The sequence below is a fragment of the Borostomias antarcticus genome, assembly GCF_949987555.1.
Source record: "Borostomias antarcticus genome assembly, chromosome: 24".
Taxonomy (NCBI): domain Eukaryota; kingdom Metazoa; phylum Chordata; class Actinopteri; order Stomiiformes; family Stomiidae; genus Borostomias; species Borostomias antarcticus.
The window spans coordinates 6,144,429-6,167,009 of NC_140257.1; the positions used below are offsets into that span (position 1 = coordinate 6,144,429).

Here is a 22,581-nt window from a genome sequence, read left to right on the forward strand (position 1 = left end):
GAGCCGTCTTTGAATGTGAAACCAGGGGAGCTTTTATTTTGAAAACCGCAACACGGAAGTAGAGGCAGCAGAAACAACCTCGCACTGGCAGCGACGACGAGCACCAGAAGAGATTGACACGACAGTATCATTTACAACAACGGTCCGATGAATGGGTATCACATTCACACATCGACTCGGTGTAATGCAGTGTTAGTTTTCTAGTCGAATTATATATTAATGTCAATATATTTCAAAAACAAACGAGGTTGTTGTCGTAATACCTCAGTTGACAATGACGAACTACAAGGCTTTTCATACTCAATTGTCGTCCATCATGGAGGCATTGACCAAAGCGGCTGTGGCCGAGATTTGCGAGCTTGTAGATGACAGTTACGCGGTGTTACAGCTGGAAATATCTCGAAGCCACAAAGAGAACGAAGCTTTGAGAGGGAAACTTGAGTTGATTGAGACGATCATCGCCCGTGGGCAGAGAGAGAACCTCTTTGCGTTGGCCAACCTTCAAGAGACCGGTGCGCTGGTGTGCGATGGCAGTATTGGTGAGTTCGAGGGGTGACTTTTATTTATTTATTTTATTTATTTGTTTATGATGCATGACGGGCACATGGTTTGGTGACGCTTCCTGTTACATTAGTAATACAATCATAATTCGATTTATTGCCATTGTAGTTTTTCAACATACTAGAAATGTGGCGTGATGCATAACATGGAGACAACATTGGACAGGGTGCAGAGACGAGGCGTGCAAAGACAGGACAGTTCAAAGAGCAAGTACAGAATATTAGTGCAAAATAAGATGAGATAAAGAAACTATATACAAAGTGTAGAGCGGTCAGAGCGGTAGAGTATCCTGACACATAGAGGAAAGCAGGGAAATAAGATTCTGGGGCTTGCTTTAACTCTATTTTAAGATCACCCACAACTCCCCAACTAGTCTTTCTCCCAATCTTCGGGTGCAAGGCAGAGCACTATCCACTCGGCCATCGCTGACCTGGGAAATCTGTGGAGTCTTTTTGTTTTGATGTTCTGGGACCACTGCCTCTTGTGGTAGCAACATAGAACTGCAGGTCAACAACGCCAGGACATACGGACAGTTGGACATTTGCTCTCCATGCTGCACTGTCTTACAGCCAACGCACAAAAAGACCCAAAAAAGTACTGTCTGTCTGACAAAGTCTCATCAAAATTATTATTTTTCAGCACTTCATGGTGAATATCTATGCCTTGTACATATACATGGAATTTGGATTTGCTCCATATTTTTAACCGATAATTCCCACATGGCTAATTTGCATATCAACCACAGACATCCTCATGTGTTTACTCTATAAGGCTGTCCCACACAATAGAGATACATCCTTATTAATAGGCTGATATTTATACCAAAATAGGCTATATATCATGATTCATTGGGAGAAACCAGTAATTCCAGGCAATTCTATGTCAGCAGATATTCAGCGCTCGGATGGAATGATCCATTGTTTTATAACCACATTTTCCCACTACTGTGACTAATTGACTATAAGATTGGTGTGAGAGATTACCGTTCGAATCAGGCTCCTTCGATCGAATCATCAGGGTCAGCCCTAATTTTATATAGCCTATAAAAATAACTAATCCTTTCCGTGCGGATTGGTAGCAAACAGGTCGCAGCCCGGTATCAGTCCATGGCCCGGTGGTTGGGGACTGCTGCTATAGAGGACCTCAGTGTTGTCCTACCAGTCCAGTTTGTTGTTCAAGTGCACTCCCAGGAACTTGTATGAGTCCACCATCTCAATTTCCTCCCCCTGGATGGTGATAGGGGTTGGGGGCCTTTTGTTCCTTCTGAAGTCCACCACCAGCTCCTTGGTCTTGCTACTTTTGAGTTGAAGCTGGTTCTCCTCAAATCATCCCAACAAATCTCCCGACCACATCCGTGTACTGATCCTCTACCTCCTCACTGATGCAGCCCACGATAGAGGAGTCCTCCGAGAGCTTCTGGAGGTGGCCCACTCCAGAGTTGTAGCTGAAGTTGGAGGTGTAGAGGGAGAACAGGAAAGGTGACAGTACAGTTCCTTGGGGGGCACCAGTGTTGCTTGCCACATCAGACAGGCAGCCCTGCCGTTGAGGTAGGCCGTGATCCAGGCCACCATGTCGTGGTCTACCGGTGTGGCTGGTAGCTTTTCTGCAAGCCGGAGGGGCAGGATGGTTTTGAATTCACTGGAAAAGTAAAAAAAAAAAAACATGACTCTTCCTGTGCTTCCTGGCCTCTCCAGGTGTGAATACGCTCTGTGGAGTAGGTAGATGATGGCATCGTCGACGCTGATTTGGGCGTGGTACTGCAGGGAGTCCAGGAAGTCACTCACCATGGGCCTACGGCGCCGCAGAACCAGTCTCTCGAAGACATTCATGAAATCAGTGCCACTGGCCTGTAGTCATTGATGACACTGGAACATCCTTTTTTGGGCCCTACTGGCTAGTGACCGGTCCTCTATATAATAGTGGCTAGTTTACCAGTCCTCTATGTATAGTGACTAGTCTTCCAATCCTACTCTTGTTGTTCTTCTTTGTTTGGGTCAAGTTGTTTCTCCTCTCCCCCCCAGGTTCGGGGCCGAGGGGCTATCCTTCTACCACCCTGAGCCTAGGTGAGGGGTCACCCGAGCTATATATCCAGCACACCTCCAGGAGCCATGTCACCGATTCGTCATCCACAACCGTCAGGCCATGCATTCCGTTGGGTGCCTGATATATCGGACACAGATGACAGATGACGTGGTCTGTGGTTTGTTCCTCGGCGCCACACTCGCACGCCGCATGGGATGCCAAGCCCCATCTGTGCATCGATGAGCGGAAGCGTCCGACGCCGGTCCGGAGACGATTAAGCCTCACCCACGCCGGTCTGGGTAGGTCCATCCCGGTAGAGGAAGGACCGTTTTCCTCCCACTCCGCACGCCAGGTGTGGTCCGCCCATCCTGCCTCGCTGATGTTAAGATCTCTGCATTGCTATAGGAGATCCTGTGCGGCAGGAACATAAGGGTGTCTTGACTTGAGAGGCCGGGGAGGCTCTGCTGTTGCAGTGAGCCTGTCGTGGAGCAGGTGGAAAGGCTCCACGGCCCGGCAGGCAAGACGTGCTGTGCTTTCTGTGCGGCGGAGGCCAGCGGGCTGGATGCTTGCAAGGATGGGAAGGTTGTCCACAGGAGTGGGACACTGGCATCCTGTCATGATACGCAAGGCTTCGTTGATAGGCGGATCAATGAGGCGAGTTGGTGTGAGTGCTGCGACAGCACACCGGTACACAATATTCATTAGTCCAGTAGACCAGGGCTAGGGCTGCCGTACGCAGTGTTTTAGCGCCGGCGCCCCAGCCTGATCGGACGAGTCGTCTCATCAATGCCACACGAGCGGTTAACTTCTTGCGTAGTGACTCGAGGTGTCAGTGGAACGTGAGCGACCTGTCCAGAGTCACGCCGAGATAGGTTGGTTCGGCACAGCATGGCAGGAGTGTTCCATCGATGTGCACTCGGAGCCCTTCGGTGTTCAGCTGCTGAATTCTGGGTTGGGAGCCGGCTGCTCTCCCCGCCTGTGGCAGCCGAACCCCAGCCCGGGTGATGGCCCTCAGTTGGCAGACTTTGCTTTGCTTGCGGTGGTTAATCACAGCTACTGACGGGGGTCACCATGAGAAGATGTCTGCCTCACCCCCCATATGACCTTTGATAGGCTAATATCAATTTTCTAATTTTAGCCTAATTAAATATTACAGGCTATTAGGCTAGTCTAATCTTCAATTAAACAAAATAAATCAGCAAAGATTTAGATCAGTAATGAGCTGTAAAGACAGGCTGAAGTACTGTTTTGGGGAGAGCGACCGTCAGTTGCAAAACCACCATCTAGTCATCAGTGAAAATAGTTGCTGTGCACATCCCTAGGCCCGCCTTCTTGTGAAGTGACCACCACCGTACCTCATGTGAGGGATTTAGGGGTTCAGTCTGGCTCAAGGACTTTTGGGATTCAGTGTCTTGCTCAAGGACACTTCGACACACTCCGGAAGCTGGGATCGAATCGCGGACCTTGCAATCACTAGCCGGCCGCTCTACCTCCTGAGCTACATGCAGCCCCACAATTTACCATATTTTTTACCAAGTAGGCCTAAATACTTGGTATAGTAATTAGGGAACTGTAAAAGGAAGGATTACCTATAGTTTTAGGTCACGGCTTAATTTTCAGTTACTAATAATTCTTTGTGTGTATGATAATGTGATATGAAGGATAACAGAGTCTCATGTCCTCCCAGAGCGCGGCGTTTCTGGATCGGGTGGAAAGCAGCCAAAGGGAAGCCTGAGAAGAGGGGGGAAGACCACGGTTGTGAGGGAAGCCACAGAGCAGCCTGACACCAATGAGGTAGGAGCCAAGCCTTTGCTAGGAGTACTGGAATACATTGATCTGGAATACATTGATCCAGAGCCCTATATTAGAATATTGTTTCTAATATACGCCTCTGCATCGATCTATCTATCCTAACAATTGAACACCTTGCCTATACAATATACAATAACAATTGACTCTTGCCTGTACAATGGACAATAGCAATTGACTCTGCACAACTGTAAAACTTTACTAACCGCACATATTATGGACATAGACACAGTCGTCCATAATTGGATGGAATAAGTAGATGAAGGTCAGTTTGATAGACTGATAGACTGCAGAGAGTAAATTGCCAGATTGGGAACCTTATAATGTCTAGTTGTGTACCTAGGAACTGGAATGAGGAATTGAATAGTGCTGATAAGATATTGTAAGGACAAGCGATAAGAATTCCAATGTACCTGTACTGGTTATATATGGCAAACAAACATTATATTATATTCTATCTAGCAATTTCCCTAGCCTACTGTATTATAAGTAGCAGTATTCACAATGTGACAGCCACAAACCTTACCTTACATTTAACATTCACGGTGCAATAGACCAGCAAACATGCTACAATAATTACGAATGGTATGATAACATTTAAAGTCGCACTGAAATGAAAAAAGCATTCTGTCCCATTTTGGTTCACATAATTGGTCATAGTGTTCACCTATTCAACGATGTATGCCAAAAAAATTACAAAATTCTACTTTTGTTGTAATCTTATTTCAAAGTATATAATTTCTTACTTCCTGGAAAACGGTAGGTCACGTGCAATGACGAAAACAGGTACCTTAGATTTTAGGCCAATCTCACGACATCCACCCGTCAATCAACGCTATCCTTCTATCAGATCTGTCTAAAGTTCTTAAAACCCGTCCACTTGTCAATGTTCCAATCAAATTCCTCTAAACATATGTCCCACCCTCATAGCTTGTTTGCGTCGGAAATACCTCAAACTAAGGAAGTTAGATGATCTCAAACGTCCGTTTCAGTGCGACTTTAAGAATACAATTACAGGTCAAGGACAGGTAACATTGAAATAGGACAAACTGATGGCAAGCAGTCTGTTCTGTTTTGATATGCTACCTTGCTGATAGAAAAAACAAACCAGAAGCTATTCTAATGGATTCCCACTCAAGACCATTAGAGACCATCGCATTGATGGTTTCAGTCTGTGGTGGAATGAAGTAGATTAGTAGATTTGGCAAATGTCCCAAATGTAATGTTTGATTTTTTTGTTGTGGGACCATTACACTCTTGACTGCCAAAAACGTTTTGCAAGTGTTTATTAACTGTGTCACCCACCACACAAGGTGATTTTCCAGTCACCTGAGGAAGAAGAGAACGGACCTGACATTGTCTTGATTAAGGAGGAGAGGCGAGAAGGACACCTGAAAAGTAATGACTCAAAGGATGAACTGTTACTCAATGAGGATGGTAAGTGAAAAGATTGTAATAATAACAACAATAATAATAATAATACATGTTATTTGTATAGCACTTTTCATACCAAAAAGCAGCTCAAAGTGCTTTACAAAAAATAAATTGCATGATTACATTTTATATATATATATATATATATATATATATATATATATATATATATAAACATACACTGAGTGCTTCACATAAAAACAGTGTGTGCCATACCTTTGCAATACCTTTATTTATTTATTTATTTATTTATTTTTGTGGGGGAGATCATCTTTAATATTGTGTATTGTAACCCAAGGTAGTGGTCCTCCAGTGGGATGGTAGGCTTCATGCCTTTGTCCTAGATGGTAACTATCCTTCATCTTTGAGACAGTTAGGGCTGTCTTCAACCCAAAAAAATCGGGGTCGACTGACAAACAATTTTTTCCCGACCAACCAACGATTTTGGTCGATTTTGGCCTTTGTTTTCTTTGAACAGTAGTCAATTCACCTTATTCACTTCAGGTCAGTCTGACGTAATTGGGGGTGTGGATGCGGAAGTGCCCGTTGACTTTAATGTTAAAAGTTCACGGTAAAAACACCACTTCAAGAACCAAAATAGTCAAAATAACAGGCTGAGGTTGTTGTGAGGGGTTACAAACTCATCATTACCAGACTGATTGTTTTTCACTGCCGTTGTTTTCGCGTTTGGAAATACATGGCTGTCAGCTGCATTCACTCCCATGTATTTCCAAACGCGAAATCAGCAGCAGTGAAAAACAATCAGTCTGGTAATGATGAGTTTGTAACCACGATAGTGTATTCAGTCTGTTATTTTGACTATTTTGGTTCTTGAAGTGGTGTTTTTACAGTGAACTTTTAACATTGAAGTCAACAGGCACTTCCGCATCCACACCCCCAATTACATCAGACTGACCAATATGGCAGCTGAAGTGAATAAGGCGAATGACGAAAGAAATAATTTCTTGATCCCGCTTGAATTCGCACAAATGCTCCCAATCATATTTCGAGATCGAACAGATTAAATTTCAGTAGCATATGCTTCCAAAACGGTCGCAATTTCGAGCCCTGGTATGGTCATGGCACAATTCAAACAGGATCAGGAAATTGTTTTTCGCCGAAATAAGGTCCCATGGAATGGCTCTTCCTACTTCTGCGTAGGCACTCTATTTGTGTGATTCGTGTAGATCCAGTGAGTTTTTGAAATGGGGGATGGAGGGAGAACCACGTCTTCTGAGTTGTCAAAAGAAAGGCTTCGTGCTTGGAGCCTGCATTCTCATGTCTAGCTATACAAGCTATATCAGCTGTCTTGCTAGCTTGCACTTGCGCTTGCAGTTTAGCTTGTATATGGTTTGTATGGGGCTGCTAAAAAAGCAACACAAACTTTCACTTTCAATATGTGTTCTACATCCATAAAATCTCATGAAATGTATTTTGTACCACGATAAACTAGGGGGCTGGTAGTAGCCTACCAAAATCAATAAAAAAAACTTTTTGGGTTTTTGGCTGTTTGCTACTAAACGTATCGTCCACAATACGTCTCACAAGTGCACGGCTCAAAAAGCTCAGTGTGTGTGTGTGAGAGAGAGAAAGAGAAAGAGTGGCATGGTATCAGATTATTTTCAAGTACATTTATTTAGACAATACTTCAGCTCTGATACAGAGGAAAATAAAAGCTCAAATGAAAGCATTCGGTACTCTGAGTTTATGAATCAGAGAAAGATAAATTAGTAGCTTTGTCCCGTGACCTAATGTTTCCTCCAGGAGTAGGCCTATAAGAGTTTGGGGGAAAGCACACACGTTCGCGTGTGTGTGTGCATGTGTGTGTGTGTGTGTGTGTGTGTGCGCGCGTGTGTGTGTGCGCGTGTGTGTGTGTGTGCGCGTGTGTGTGTGCGCGCGCGTGTGTGCGTGCGCGTGTGTGAGTGTGAGTGAGTGAGTGAGTGAGTGAGTGAGTGAGTGAGTGAGTGAGTGAGTGAGTGGCACGGCAATTGAGACTTTTCAAGTACATCTATTTCTAAAGACAGTACTTCAGCTCTGACACAGAGGAAACTAAAAGCTAAAAGGAAAGCTAGCATCTATATAATGAATCAGAGAAAGATAATTCAATAGCTTTGACCCTCAGCCTAATGTTGCAGGAGTATGCGTTTTGAAATTCTAGAGAAACGCTTAAATAATGCATTAGGCCCAGCATTGCCAGATGGGAAATGTTTAAGTATCGTACCAGAGGCTTAAAATTATCGTATGTTGAGGAAGATTATCATACGCAAGTCATAACCAAGAGAAATGGACGTAAATGTGTAATTTAAAAAAACACATTAATTAATTGAGACAACTTTTTTGGGCTTCATAAAACCATTCTCACGTGAGCTCACTTGTTTCCCTCATCTGGCGCATCAGGTTACGACTAGATCCACACCCTCACTGGAAGCCTGCTCATTATCTGCATGAAAATTGTTTTGGCCATCAGCTACGCTAATTTAATAACTGGGTTAACTTAAAGTTCCACCTGAGTCACTGTCAATCCGTGGCTATATTCTTCTGGGGTGCCTGTTGATAGGATAGGATAGCCTAACTATTTGATGCTGTCCAAGAGTGCAGCACTGTATTCTATTTTGGACATTTAGCCCTATTTTCAGTATGTATAACATGAACCTGAAACATCCTTTTCACTAATCTCTCAAGTATTGAGCTAGATCGACATTTTCGTCCAACTCAAATTTCTTTGCAATGGAAGTGCACGGGGCCCAGGAGAACGTGAACATGTGTAACCTATTCCACGATGGGAAGCCCCTTAATCTTACCTGGTCTCGGTATGCTGTCCTGTGAAATGTAGTCTATTTGCATTAGGCCTATACTTTTACTAAACCTGTTAGATTTTAAATTTAGTCAACTAAAACTAGACTAAAACTAAACCAATTCAGATGAATAAGATATGACAAAACTAAATAGCATTTTAGTCAAAAGATTGAAACTAAATCAAATGTTGCTGTCAGAATTTACACTGGTAGTATTCATGGCTAAGCGGTGATTCTGCTTACTAGACCAACAGCAGAGCGAAAGAGACGGCAGCGCCTGAAAAGATAAGGGAGAAAACAAAAATGCCAGTGCTTCCCATTAACTCTGTGACCCCCCCCCCCCCTCGGCTAGCGGCTATAGGCTGTTGAAGAATTTCTCGTTCAATATGGGTTAAGAAGCAAAACAGTTCAACAGAGTTACCAGAGTTTATTCATCCAAGGATTGTCACAAACACTCGAGTGGCTTCTTGTGCAACCTGCAGCAAGGCTGGTCAGTTGAGAGAGCGCCCAGTGCAATCTGTGCCCCACCATTTAAGGCAGATGAGTGCAACTCTCCCTTTCCTGCCCACTCATCTAGACTTCCAGGTGTATGTGGTAATGTTCCCCAGGACATAGACTACTGAAGCCTGTCCTTTAAGTTTTTATCTCACCCTGGTTGTTAAGATAACCAGCTTACCAAGGCACTTAGCTCCCCTTTACAAACACACACACATCCTCCAAACCTCTCTGTGACCCCAACCCCTTGTCTTCTCATTGTAACTTCGTACAGAACTAATTTTTACCCTTACAAGGCATATCTAGTTTGTTCAATATTCTTTAGGAGCCTGTCTGCTAAGTGCTTGTTGTGCCTTAATATGGTACACTGAAATATCCTATTACGGGCCACAGGGATCGCTAACACAATGGCCTGCCATGTAGGTAACATCTCTGTAACTCTAATCTACTCTACTGTCTGTCCTATCAAGTATTTAGCCCATGTTTAGTGCTCTGTAAATGTTCCTAGCCAATAGACTTTTTCCAGGAACTTGTTCAATCGTCTTGTTCAGAGAAGTGAGGGGAGAGTTTTTACAGCCCACCTTTTCGGCCCCGGGGTGAACTGTTTTTTTGCTTCCCTCTGGAAAGTGTAGGGGTGGGATCCATGACCATCCCCCCATTGCTCTCTGTGAAGCGCATCGTGTGGCCTCTGTATGAAATGTGCTATACAAATAAAGTTGGATTTGATTTGAAATCCCTATATCCTGGGCCCAGTATTTCAAAACATTTAATTTTGTAATCCCTTTTAGCTATCCCAGATCAAATTGATCTTGTATGTTTTGTCCTGGTTTTTCAAAGATTTTCCAGATAGGATCTGGTCATAACCATCTGTCTGGTCTAACTATTCTACCCTACAAAGGCAAGAGACCTTAACTTAATTTTTGGTCGAAAATGTGGACAAATATCTTGAGTCAATTGTGTTGTTTTTTTTCGAGAAAATAGTGGGTTGTCTTTGCTGTTACCTCCAAAATTGCAACAGAACCAAGGAAGAAGGCCTTAATATCAGTTAAGGTTCTTTGTCTTGGCTTCACAGCACACTGAAATGTTAGAGTTAAGGTACTCTGCCTTTCTTTTGCTGTGCATCATATATTATATTTATGTTCATATTAAGTCAAGCCTCGATAGATTTTATCTTTATTATCATACTGATTCGTAAGTCAAGATGGGATCTGGTGAGGAAAGAAACTGAAAGAGCAGAGAAAGTGATCTCTCTAGCTGAGGAGCAGATTAAACTGACCTTGCTTCAACAGAGGGAAACAAAATTTCCCTTTCGCCTCTTAGAGGCTGAAAGATGATGGCATTGCAGTTTCGGATGAAGATGTGACATTCTTGTACTTGCACCTACCTATTTTTCTAAGGGTTTGGAGGTTTTTTTTGGGAGTTAATTGAAAATATTGTATTGGTTAATTATTTAATTTAGAATGGATACTGGTTTGGAATGGTCTGTGTTAGGCTGCTTTAATATGTAATCATTGAATAAAATAATGATTAAATATGTACCATGTATCCTACATGTTTCTACATCCACCTTGAATCCATGCTTGATCCACCCTTCCAGTGGGATCAGGATAATCCTGATTTTTAGCATCAAAACTACCTTAATCTCCACCTTAGAATTTTGAAATAACCAAGAACAACATTTGATCAGGATTCTGAGTAGGATTGGATTACCAAATCCATATCCCAATTTAGGAGGATCAGGATCACATAACCTGGTTTGAAATACCCAAATTTGAGATTTAATCCTATCCTGATTATTCTGATCCAGATTGAATGTTTTGAAATACTGGGCCCTGATGCTAAAATCAACTGTTAATCCACATTTTAAAACTGACATTTAAAAAAATGTATTTCGCATATTTGTCACCTTTGTCACCTCTGATGAGTTTGCACCCCTGTAGCAAGCTGGCTTCCCTGATATCTATAGGTAGTGTATTCCATAGCTTTGGGGCATAATTGACAAAGGCAGCATCCTCTCTCATCTTCCGGCTGTAGCTGGGGGGACCTCCAATAGACCAGCAGCAGACGATCGCAGTGTTCTTGAAGGCAAGTAGTTGACAAGGGAGTTAGCAATGTACTGTAGCTTGGTCCTAGCCCACTTTGTATATATAAGGAGGAGAAGCTTAAAATGAATTCTAAATGTTATCTGAAGCCAGTGCAGAGCAGCTGGACTAATGTGCTCTCTCCTCTTGATTGTGGTTAATAGCCGAGCTGCAGGTTTTTTTTTTTCTGGGCTACAGTAATCGGGTCGGCTTGAAATAAAGGCATGCATACATTTTTTCAGCATCATTTTATTGTTAAATGATTGTACTTTAGTGAAGTTTCTAATTTTACAAACATGCTCCGTCTCTCTCACACACACCTCCACCACCATTCAGTATTGCCTGTCATGGCAGAAGCACCTCAGCACAGATGGAACTATGTCCACACACAGACACACACACACACAGTCATAGTCATCTTTATTTGTTACACGCATAATATTTACAACTGGTCAGGTTGCCCAAAGTGTGGGTTCCATCAGGTGAAAACATGAAGACAAAAACTGAGCAGAGGAAGGAAAACAGACACTAACTCCGCTAAGGGCAATGAGCAACAAGAATAGTCAGATAATAAGGAAAATACAAGTTAGATATGGAGCACATCTCAGTAACACACACACACACACAAGCCTCTTAAGCCAAGCTTATCCCCAACCTTTCCCTGAGATATTGTCACTTCAGAGACATGACATTTTAATTATGGATAGGATAGGTACACTGAATTTCATGTTTGGCCCTATTCCTGGCTTCCCTGGCATGTATCTGACTAGTACAGGTTAAAATATTTCTGTTTTGTGCAGTACAGAGTTCTGTGTCAATAACGTTGGCGAGCGCGCCCTGGCTCATTGCCATGGGAACACTCGAAAAATTCTAAAAAGTATGATATACATGGATTTCAAGTTCAGGAATTACATGGTTTATGCTTACCAAGCTCTGAAGTCGTCCTGTAAACACCATAGGTCCTTTCGCCTCTGCATTTCAAAACAACAGCTAACTTGTAAACAGTACTACTTTCACCGAACATACAACAAATATCTCTTCATGCTGTAAACCTCCACGAAATTGATCTGTGCGGAGGTGTGCGGAGGTTTACAGCGTGAAGAGATGGTTGTTGTATGTTCGGTGAAAGTAGTACTGTTTACAAGTTAGCTGTTGTTTCGAAATGTACTGTAGTAGTCAGATACATGCCAGGGAAGCCAGGAATAGGGCTAAACATGAAATTCAGTGTACTTATCCTTTTAATTAACCTATTATGATTTCTCTCACTATCTTCTGTAAGGCATGGAGGTGCTTGGAGATGATGACTGTGAAGAGGGGCCATCCAGACGGATAACTACTGCCACAACCACAACAACACTGAGACATTGGGGCCGAAGTGGAGAGGAAAGCACCCCACACTCTGAGAATGAGAGTTCCCAGCAGTCCACTCTGTCTAGATACGAGGCTAGAAGGCCGAGGACCCAGAACATCGAGTACAAGCTTGAGGCCACACAGAGCGAGCCACGGTCCTCCAGTCCACCAGGGGGAGATGAAAACGAGTCTGAGGAGCAAGTTTTCGATTTAGTTTCTGAATCCGACTCCGAGGTCCCCTCGGCTCACTCTGCTCACAAGCCATTTCTCTTTGGGTCAGGTAACAGTCCTAACTCCATCGCGGGGGGTTTCGAACCAAAGAGAGGTGTCTCTGTGCTCAGTTCCTTACCATATGACGTGGAACTGGAGATGTGCTCGTCTTGGAGCAATCAGGGCCTGCCGGGAATGGTTTCCATGCAGCACGGACAATACCTTAAACCGGACCAAAGAGTAGGGCACCTAGACAAAGTGTCTGACTTGATCTCCACCAACTATCAGATGAATCTAGGACTCGGCCCTTCGTCCAAGGTTGATCCGTTAGAGATGAGCAAATACGTGAGGGACAGGCGTTATATTTGCAACTTCTGTGGGAAGTGTTTTACCTCGTCACGGAGCCTAGAGACTCATGTGCGGGTTCACACAGGCGAGAGGCCGTACAGCTGCGTCCAGTGTGGGAAGAGGTTCACACAGTCCGGCCATCTTAAAACACACCAGAGCGTGCACACGGGAGAGCGACCTTTCGCCTGTGAGCACTGTGGGAAAAGATTTGCAGGAAAACAAAACTTGAGAATACACCAACAGAAACACCACCCAATTGTGTGAAGTGTGAAACAAGTTTGGAAGTAGGCTGCTAAGTTATCTGTTGATTTTTTAAGCCGTGGACTACTACTATTACTACTACTTACTGTATCCAATTGAATATATTTTGTGCAGTGGCCTTAAAATCTTAATTATTTCCATAACTGACAATGTGTTTGGGAGAATTTACACACCTGCAAGAATTGATGATTCTATCTAAATGAAGTGAAAACCTACTACTAATGTTATGATGTCTTAGCCTAACCCTTTAAGTTACATTTGATTGCCTTTTTAATCGGTTGATTGATATGGTTTTACAAATACATGTAACAATGTTTAGTATAAGCTGATATTGAACAACTGTTACCTCTAATGTCGGCCTTTTATGGTCCACTTTATTACTGTAGATTGGCTATTGCTGTCTAGACAGGTAATTCTGTATTGACATCTTATAAAAAGCATGTGAATGTTAATTTAGTTGGTGTGTAGGTCAAACAATATCTAACCAATTAAATAGTGTGCAATTTGTCTGAAACGATTTAGTCTCATGTCATTTTTTTCTCGCTCCAGAGGGCGAAGCCTGAGGAGCTGCCGGGACATCGGGATTACAATTTCTGTCTGTCGGTCCTCACTATGGGCATGTATTTGTTTAAAGGTTTTTTAGCCAATCGTCCGCACCATGGGCGTGTAGGCCTATTTGTTAAAGTTTATGTAGTACTGTATATAGTATAGAGTATTTTTTTCTCATAGTATTGGGCGGTGCAGCTTAGAAATTGTTTTAGCCAATCAAATCGCGTTGGGCAGATGATGCCAGATGATTTTGGGCAGGCGCTGAAGAGCGCATATTACAGAGCCCAATAATGATAGGAAATGTTAATGATGCTTCCGGGGAGATATAGCAGTTGCTGTCAATAGGCAACTTGTATAGGCCTGCAGACAGTGGTGTATGTTTGCTATGTTGTTTCCTGACGTTGGCTATGTATCGGCTTGTAGGCCTACAGTAGAAGCCTAATACCTGCAGGGAACAGTAGCGGGGGGGGGGCAAAGGGTCACCCCCCCTGGGCCCACAGTCTTGTAGGGCCCACCTTCGGCCCAAGACTGAACATGCAGTTTGTTGTATAGTTGAATATTTTGAATAAAGTTTGTTTAGTGTGTCTTGATTGCGGCAAAAAATAAAAAGTTAAAATAAAATATGAAATAAAAATTATTGTTTTGTCATTGACACTCCCTCAGTAGCATACCCCATTGCACCCGATACGGCATGAATCAGCCCATTTATTTGTATGGGGTTGTAGGCCTACAGTAGAATCATAATGCCTGGGAACAGTAAAGTTAAAGTCCCACTGATTGTCACACACCTGAGTGCGTGAAATTTGTACTCCGCATTTGACCCATCCCCTGGGGGAGCGGTGAGCAGCAGCGGTGCCACGCTCGGGAATCATTTGGGGATCAGCTAGCATTGAGCAATTCAAATAAATCGTCTGATTCTGGCCCCTTAGGACTGCGGGACTGGGGCGGGCGCCCCTTCCCCCCCACCCCTGCGGCCTAATCAGCCGATTTATTTGAATTTATTTTGCTAGCTGCCCGTGCGCCTCTATGAATCAATGATATGAATCGAGACATGTCAGCAGGTGCCCTCCTCCTGCGATTCTAATCTGGCTGAATTACGTTGATTTTTCTTGAATAAATCGTCTGATTCATGCTGTATTGGGTGCACCTTAATAGGGGGCCCACCTGTCCGAGACGCTCGGGAGCAGTGACCTTTTGAAGTGCAGTGCTGCGATGATCGGTTAGACTTGAACTGTAGCTGTAGGAGCGTTAGTAGGAGTAACCCTATTCTGTGAATAAAATGTTGAAAAGCAAAAAATACAAGTCAGGCGCACTGAAGCGTAAAGAGGAAAAGCAGAGGAAAAATCTGGTGGCCTCGTGTTCCCCTGATCAATTTTGTTTCCACTACTCAACCCTCCAAGACTGCTGCTCGCATTAGACAAGCAACCGAAGCAAGGGATGTTAGCGAGGACGAGGAGAACGCGCCAGCTACAGTTGCAACGTACAGGTAGGCCTAGCTGTGGAAAACAATGCAGATTTGGATGAGATAAATGAAGACACAGATGGTGAAAGAGATGGTGACAGAATTGCTCAAGTGTTGTCAGGTGTTGGTTCGAGTGTACAGTGGTGCAGAGTCAGTTGTTTATAGTACTCTGGTTGTACTATACATAGGCCCTCACTCTAATTATAACAATGGCACACATGCCACCCACTGGACCAACAAGTGAACACGTGACACCTTGCACCTTGTCTATACAATAGACAACTGACTATGCACCACTGTACACTCGAACCAACACCTGACAACACTTGAGCAATTGAACACCTTGTCTATACAATAGACAACTGACTCTGTACTACTGTATACATGTGCACTACATGCCTCTCTTCTTTACGAAGATGGTCACAACCACAACATGCACATGCAAAATAACAATGAATCATCAGTGTAACTGCTTTAGCCACTGACCGCTACCATTAATGTTATGAAAGCTGCTGCTAGTTGTTGTGAGCCCATGAGCTAACTGGCTATCCCGCTCTCATTGTGCTGGATTAGCATTGGAAGCATTGGAACTGATGTGTCCAGGTGACAAGACCCATCTTTATTTATCAGACATAACTGTCCTACCAGTCCTGCACATAAACAAGTCCTACCAGTCCTGCGCAGAAACAAGCCAGCCAACGCACATAAGCCAGGCTTGACCTGGCCTGGTTTTTTCTAAGCGGATGTTGGGTTGTGACATCCATCGAGTAGTTTGCGTCTCAAATTAGCCTTGTGTCACCTCACATTGATAAATAGATAACTAAATCCATTTGCAGCACCAACAAAGCTGCTAAAGCAAATACTTATTTAGAGAATGTAGTCGTGAGGCTAATGTAATGGCATCACCACCTATAACACCGACCAAAATGTTAAAAGAAGATGCGAGATGCAAGCCATGCAAGACACAAGAAACTCGCGACATGGACTTTTATCTATCCAGAGATGACAACGACACAGGTCCATTAGAGTAGAAATTGAAAGTTTATTTGCGTAGGTAGACTGGAATTCTTGTAATCGCTTGCCCTCACAGTGTCTTATCAGCACTACCCTACTAGCACAGTACTTAAAGCCGACGGGACACATGGTCGTGGTTTGGTAGATTTGCGACGGTACTAACAGCGGACCTAGCTGACACCTAGCTGACAAGTGCATATACAGTCGCAAAATAACCAAAATAACCGACCTCAGGGAGACTGTAGGGCAACGTAGCCGCCACTGCTGCTGAAATCCGTAACTACGATGTAATTAAGTGACGTGACAATGCTGTTACATTACAGTCCCACCCGGACTTTATTGGAAATGTACATGTCACAGTAGGTCAGAACATTTGTAAATTACTTAGGTTTTAAAATACATTTTGAAGTCATACAGTTACAGAATTGTAATAATGAGGAGCAATCCTGCATGTCTGTTTTGTGTGTAATTTCTAATTTCCCTACTAACACAATCAGGTTGCAGCAATGTTGCAGAAACGTGCAATTTAGACTTTTGTATGGTCCACTCAACGTCAAGTTAAACGTGCATGCAACGCAAACGCGGTATCTGCACACAAGTTGCTGCAACGTGCAGGTCCAACGTGTCTGCAACGTGCCTGCAATGTGTACACAACGTTGTGATTTCCGCGATGATTTCGATGTATATTGCTGCAACGTTGTATACACGTTTATATATTACTTTACTTTACTTTACTATATATTATTTGTTACGTTGCTGCAACGTGGTCTACACTTCCGTTGGCTACATTTATAATTTGCATTACAAAACAAATCAGCTCCTTGCACAAGCTCCACTACTTCCTGAAACTCTACAGGCATATTTCTTTACCGTCCTATACTATTGGATAGCAATAGCGATGAATCCGGTGTGCAGCACACCTGATCAATCACTTCCATCCACTAGTATAGGACAGGAAAGAAATACGCCTGTAGAGTGTCAGGAAGTAGTGGAGCTTGTGCAAGGAGCCTATTAATGTCATAGTCAATGCAGCAAGCAAAATTATGGTACAAAAGTTATGACACAACACCATTCAGTCAAGAACAATTTATTTTATTAAAAAAGTACACAATGTCTGGCCTGCAACATGATAAACAAGTTTAAAAACAAAAAGGATTAAAAAAAAAAAAAATACAAAAAGTTATTTACAAAAAAAGTTATTTAAAAAAAAAAAAAGGCAGGCTGTGCTCAGATGGGGGGGGGGGCTGTGCTCAGATGGGCTGCGGGTGGGCGTCAGATGGGCTTGGGGGCAGCTAGGAAGGGAAGTCTTCCTCATCAGAATGCTGGGGAGTGCTCAGATGGACTGTTCTTGGATGGGCTGTGCTCAGGCGGACTTCTGCAGATACCTAAAGACACAATTAAATGGCCGTAAATACACAACGCACATACATGCACAAAAAAGTGGTACACAATCTTTGGAACCATGCAGTCACACTGGGTAGGAGAAACCAAAAAAAAAGACATCACTTACCCTTCTGCATTTAGCAGGGGCATGTTTCAATGTCTCCTGCAGCTGGGCGGCCACCTACGCCATCATAGCCTTTGGCATGGAGACCATCACTGCACCTTTAAGTTATCAAGAAAGGTAATGGTTTCAATTCACATCGGTCATGGAACAAAGACGATGTATTAAAAAATATTCAAAATATGAACCATTTCTTACGTGTTAGAACATTGAAGAGTGTCATACTCTTCAGTGGCTTCTTCCCCTTCTTCCCGTGCACACTGTAGGCGCTCCACACCGCATGTGTGGCTACAGCTGACAGCACCCGCCGGACTGTGTCCGCCAAGTCTCTGCCACCAATGGCACCTAGGTATTGTGTCTGCAAAACAAAGACAGTCATTTACTGTACCCTTACCTGCACTGCAAAAATAAGACAAAGTTCCGCCCTGCAGACACTCACCATCTTCCTCTGATGTTCCCGGTCCTTCAACCTGGCCTCACAGACCTGCAGCTCCTCGTCCGTTTGGGCAGGGTTCAGTACATCCAGCACTTCTCCCTGGGCTCCAGACTCCACAGGCCGCGTGCTCTGGGCCAGTTCCCTCACAGTCCGTGTAAGCTCACGGAGTTGCTCCCGCATCTCTGAGAACTGCTGATGTACAGACCTCTGGAAATCTAGATAAACACAGATGTGGCTATAAGTACATTGACATAAAACTAAATGAAACTCAAAATATATCCCTGCATGCAACATGAAGTAGTCCCATACCAGCATCTGCAGAGCAGCATCGATTAGGTAGAGGGGTACATGGAGTCAATGGTGCTGGAGCCGTGTTATTGGGCGACGGCATCACAGACCTAACTGAAAAACAAAAGGGATAAAGGAAAGGGATTAGCAGGAAACGTTATGGTGTTGGCAGCATGCTTTGGCTTCTGGCATTTGAAGGAAAATAAATTAAGACATTAACAGGTAGACATCAAAACACCACAGCAGTACATGCCACTCTTACCTGGTCTGGCTGGGGTGCTATACATGAAGCCTGGGCTCGCATGGTTTTCGCTCACAGGGGATGAGCTCGGAAAATCTGCAAGATGAGTAAATGGTATTCAATCTAAAAAAGCCAATCACAGAGCTAACTGAAAACCTAAAGGGATTAGCAGGAAACTTTATGGTGTTGGCTTTGGCTTCTGGCATTTGGAGGGAAACTAAATAAAGACAAGACAGGTAGACACCACAGCAGTACATGCCACTCTTACCTGGTCTGGCTGGGGTGCTGTATGATCTGGCTGGGGTGCTATACATGGGGCCTGGGCCCCGCTCGCCCACATGGGACAAGCTTGGAAAATCTGCAAGATGAGTAAAATGGTATTCAAAATAAATAAAAAATAGTCCAACTATCAGTGTGCAGTAGGCATAGACATTTCATTTCAACACAAACATGCATACCTGGATTGTACAGCACACGTGGATTGTACTGGACCGCTGGCAGAGGCCTTTCAACTCCGGCACCTGGCACCTGGTCTTTGGCCTGCATAGTGGGGACCAATGGCTGCCCGGGGCTTGGAATATGTAGTGGAATATCAGTAAATTAGCTCAGATTACTCGATTTCAAAAGTACTACTCTTTTGGGACTGTTGAATGCACTTTAGTATATTACCTTCGTCACTGGAGTGATAGCGTGTGTTGCGCCGTCTCTTTCGAACGTCTTGGCACTCGTCCATTGACGACTGCTGCTCAAAGACTTTTGCCATGAGCCTGGCACCTTCGTAATGATCTGTGTGCATAAAGTACCATAATCAATACATTTCAGCCATCCTTTTTTCCTCAGAATAATGAGTCATGATCTTCCCCCCACCCCCATCAGTATTTTTTAATAGCTTAAAATGCAAACAGTACCAGTTGTGGACTTTGGGAAAACCCGGACTCTGTGGAGCGCCCAGCCAGGGTTAGGTTCCACACAGCTCTTTATCCGTTGGCTGACTCATTCATTGGCCAGGAACACATCTGCAACTGTGAGTGAAACCATTAGTAGCCGCTTCCCTGTACAATTGAAAAATAGCACACCAAACACACAAACATGTTCTTACCCCATCCTTTTTGGAGAGCCAGGATACTGGGACAACCGACAGTGTCCTCCCCCAGAAACTCCACACTGCAATAGTCTGCCCAATAAACAAAAAAATATTAAGTTTATAAACACACAAGGACCCTATGGGAAAGTAGGCAGAGGGGAAGAAGCGACTAAAACAACAATTCAACAAGTCATTACAGCCGATAAGTAATTAGTGACACGCCACTATTCTATTCTTTTTTTTTTGATTCTCTGCCGGCCCAGGACAGATGCGGTCAATGGCGGTCAATCATCAATCAATGGTGTGGGAAACATGAAGCTAGTTTAGGCATTAGCCACTGCAGTGCACAGAATAAATGTATAAGGCCTGTGAATCACGCGTTACTACTCGCAGTTTTAACAGGAACGCCTGTTTTTGACTCGAACTCCAACAATACACACCGATACTACTAATGTGGCAAACAAAGCTGCCTCCATCTTTGTTTCGAGCTATAACGCTATTGTCCATGGTAACCCGCTTACCTCGTGGGTGGCATTGTTCTCAGTCTCCCACTTTCCAGACAAATGGAAAATATATAAAGCATTATCTTGGCTTCGCCTTCACCTTTGCCTATGTAAAATTAGCCTAAGATTCGTGATGGCCTTAGAAAGCCTGACACGAGCGAGCTCCCAATGTGAGTCTCAAATTCAGCAGTCGAACAAACACATATTCACATTTCCCTCAGTCCAGCGGCCATTTTAGATTGCGTGGTAGCGTGGTAGCGTGCTAGCTAGCATTAGCTAATGTTAGCTAGCTATCATTAGGCTTCCAATTCCTGAACTTAGTTTAGCGTGCAGGTTATGAGTTACTTCTGTTTACTTAAATTATTACCGGTAAGTAAACAAATAAATAGCTAAACCAACAGTGAAATCAATGTAATTTGATGAGGAAAAAAACCCCGAGGTAACTGGTATAACTTACCAGAGATGAAGTGCGCACCACACTGTGTTTGTTGGTCCCCAATCTGTTCTCTTTATGGCTTTAAACCACAGCTTTCGACGGTTCCTCTGAAAAGGGGGACATCTCGAGGGGATGCTGAAGAATCTGAGGCCATCATCTTGTCCTTTTCTGTTTGTACAGTTCACAGCTCAGCAGCTTTGAGGCATAATTAGCTACATGAAACGAGTAGCTAGCGAGTTCGTTCCTCGTTCGCTCGTTCCTTTTTACCGAGAGGCTGCGTGCTCGCTCTGCTGTGACGTAGGCGGCGAACCCATCTATAGGGAGGGAAAGTAATCTCATCGCCCCCTAGTGGAAGCGCTCCATAATGCCGAGAGAATGAATGGGTTTTCTCGACACGTCTTTTGAAAAATGATATCTTGGTCGACACCGAAAAGTTAGACTTTTTTTTAATTAATGAAAAAGCATTCAATTTATAACAAACAGGGAAATATACAATCAATAACATTTCTAAGATGCGTTATTAACCTCAACATACAGTACAATATGAAGGATATAAGCGAAAATTTAAAAAAATTAAAAAAGACAGGAGCAGTTTGGCAAAGAATCCTGCCTACTTTAACTGTGAACCAGCAAGCAGTGACGTCACGGGATAGCCCGATAGCAATCCTAATGCTAGCCTAATAGGACTTTAATCCAACGTCACTGCAACGTTTATTTAATGACGTTGCAGGGACCCATATTGCAAATGTTTCTGCAACGTTGCAGAAAAGTCTAATTAGACTTAGGAGGGTAAAGTTATTTTCGACCTTAGATGGACGTTGTCACAACATCGCCTGATGGTAACGTTGCAACTTACCTAAGTACAACTTATGTGCAACGTTGCTGCAACCCACTGTGTTAGTAGGGTTACAGTTAATATTAACACTAAAGATTCGCGGTGTAGGCCTAATAAAAATAATGATAAAAAATATGCCTATGAATAAAGTCCTGATTTTGCAACCTAAATGTATATTGGAACATTTTGACAGAATTAGATTATAGAATAGAGAAGATTATTTAAAAAAGAAAAGGGCAGGAGTTCTGGGGTGCCTACCTACGCCCTATGCCTATAGCGGCATATCTCAATAAAGACTTTTAACTTTTGGCAGTTGCTTTATTTTGAACGAGAGAATATTATTATAATATGAACGCCAAATCCAGGATACTCGTGAAGGCGCCTGCGTTATGATGAACGGAATGCTGCTAGGCTGCTAGAATCGGCTGCTAGAAGCCAGCTAATTTATGGCAACAAAGCCTTTATTGAGATATGCCGCTATACGCGTGGGTGGGCTCCCCAGCTCAGTCTTTTGTTGTTCCGACCATGGTTTAATTTGCATTATACAACGGTTAGTTCTGGTTCTTGATTCTGATTGGCTGGAAGCCGTGTTAAAATACTTTGTAACACACCTGGGACCGCATATCATTCCATTTTCAGTATTAATGCGCCTCCCATTTGCTCCAATGCATTGTAGTTGTTGTTGTTGCTTGGCAACCCTTTTGTTAGGGGAACTATTTTGCTCGGCGGAATTGAGGGAATGATGCTTCGTTTTGAATAAATCTTAATATTTTACATTGCTGTGTGTTTATTTTACACTAATAGATGTAGTAACTGTTGTATAAAAGCAATAAACAACTCAAGGCCGTGTGTTATAGTGATTT

At 43.4% G+C, this 22,581-nt stretch overlaps 1 protein-coding gene across 1 annotated transcript; it reads left to right on the plus strand.

Moving 5' to 3' along the window:
• The first annotated feature begins 112 nt into the window (after positions 1 to 112).
• Positions 113 to 13,860, plus strand: LOC311325436 (uncharacterized protein). Its single transcript, XM_084458138.1, has 4 exons — positions 113 to 539; positions 4,271 to 4,377; positions 5,706 to 5,829; positions 12,477 to 13,860. The coding sequence occupies exons 1-4, from the start codon at positions 275 to 277 to the stop codon at positions 13,367 to 13,369; spliced, it is 1,389 nt and encodes a 462-aa protein (XP_084314264.1). The 5' UTR covers positions 113 to 274; the 3' UTR covers positions 13,370 to 13,860.
• The last annotated feature ends 8,721 nt before the right edge of the window (positions 13,861 to 22,581 follow it).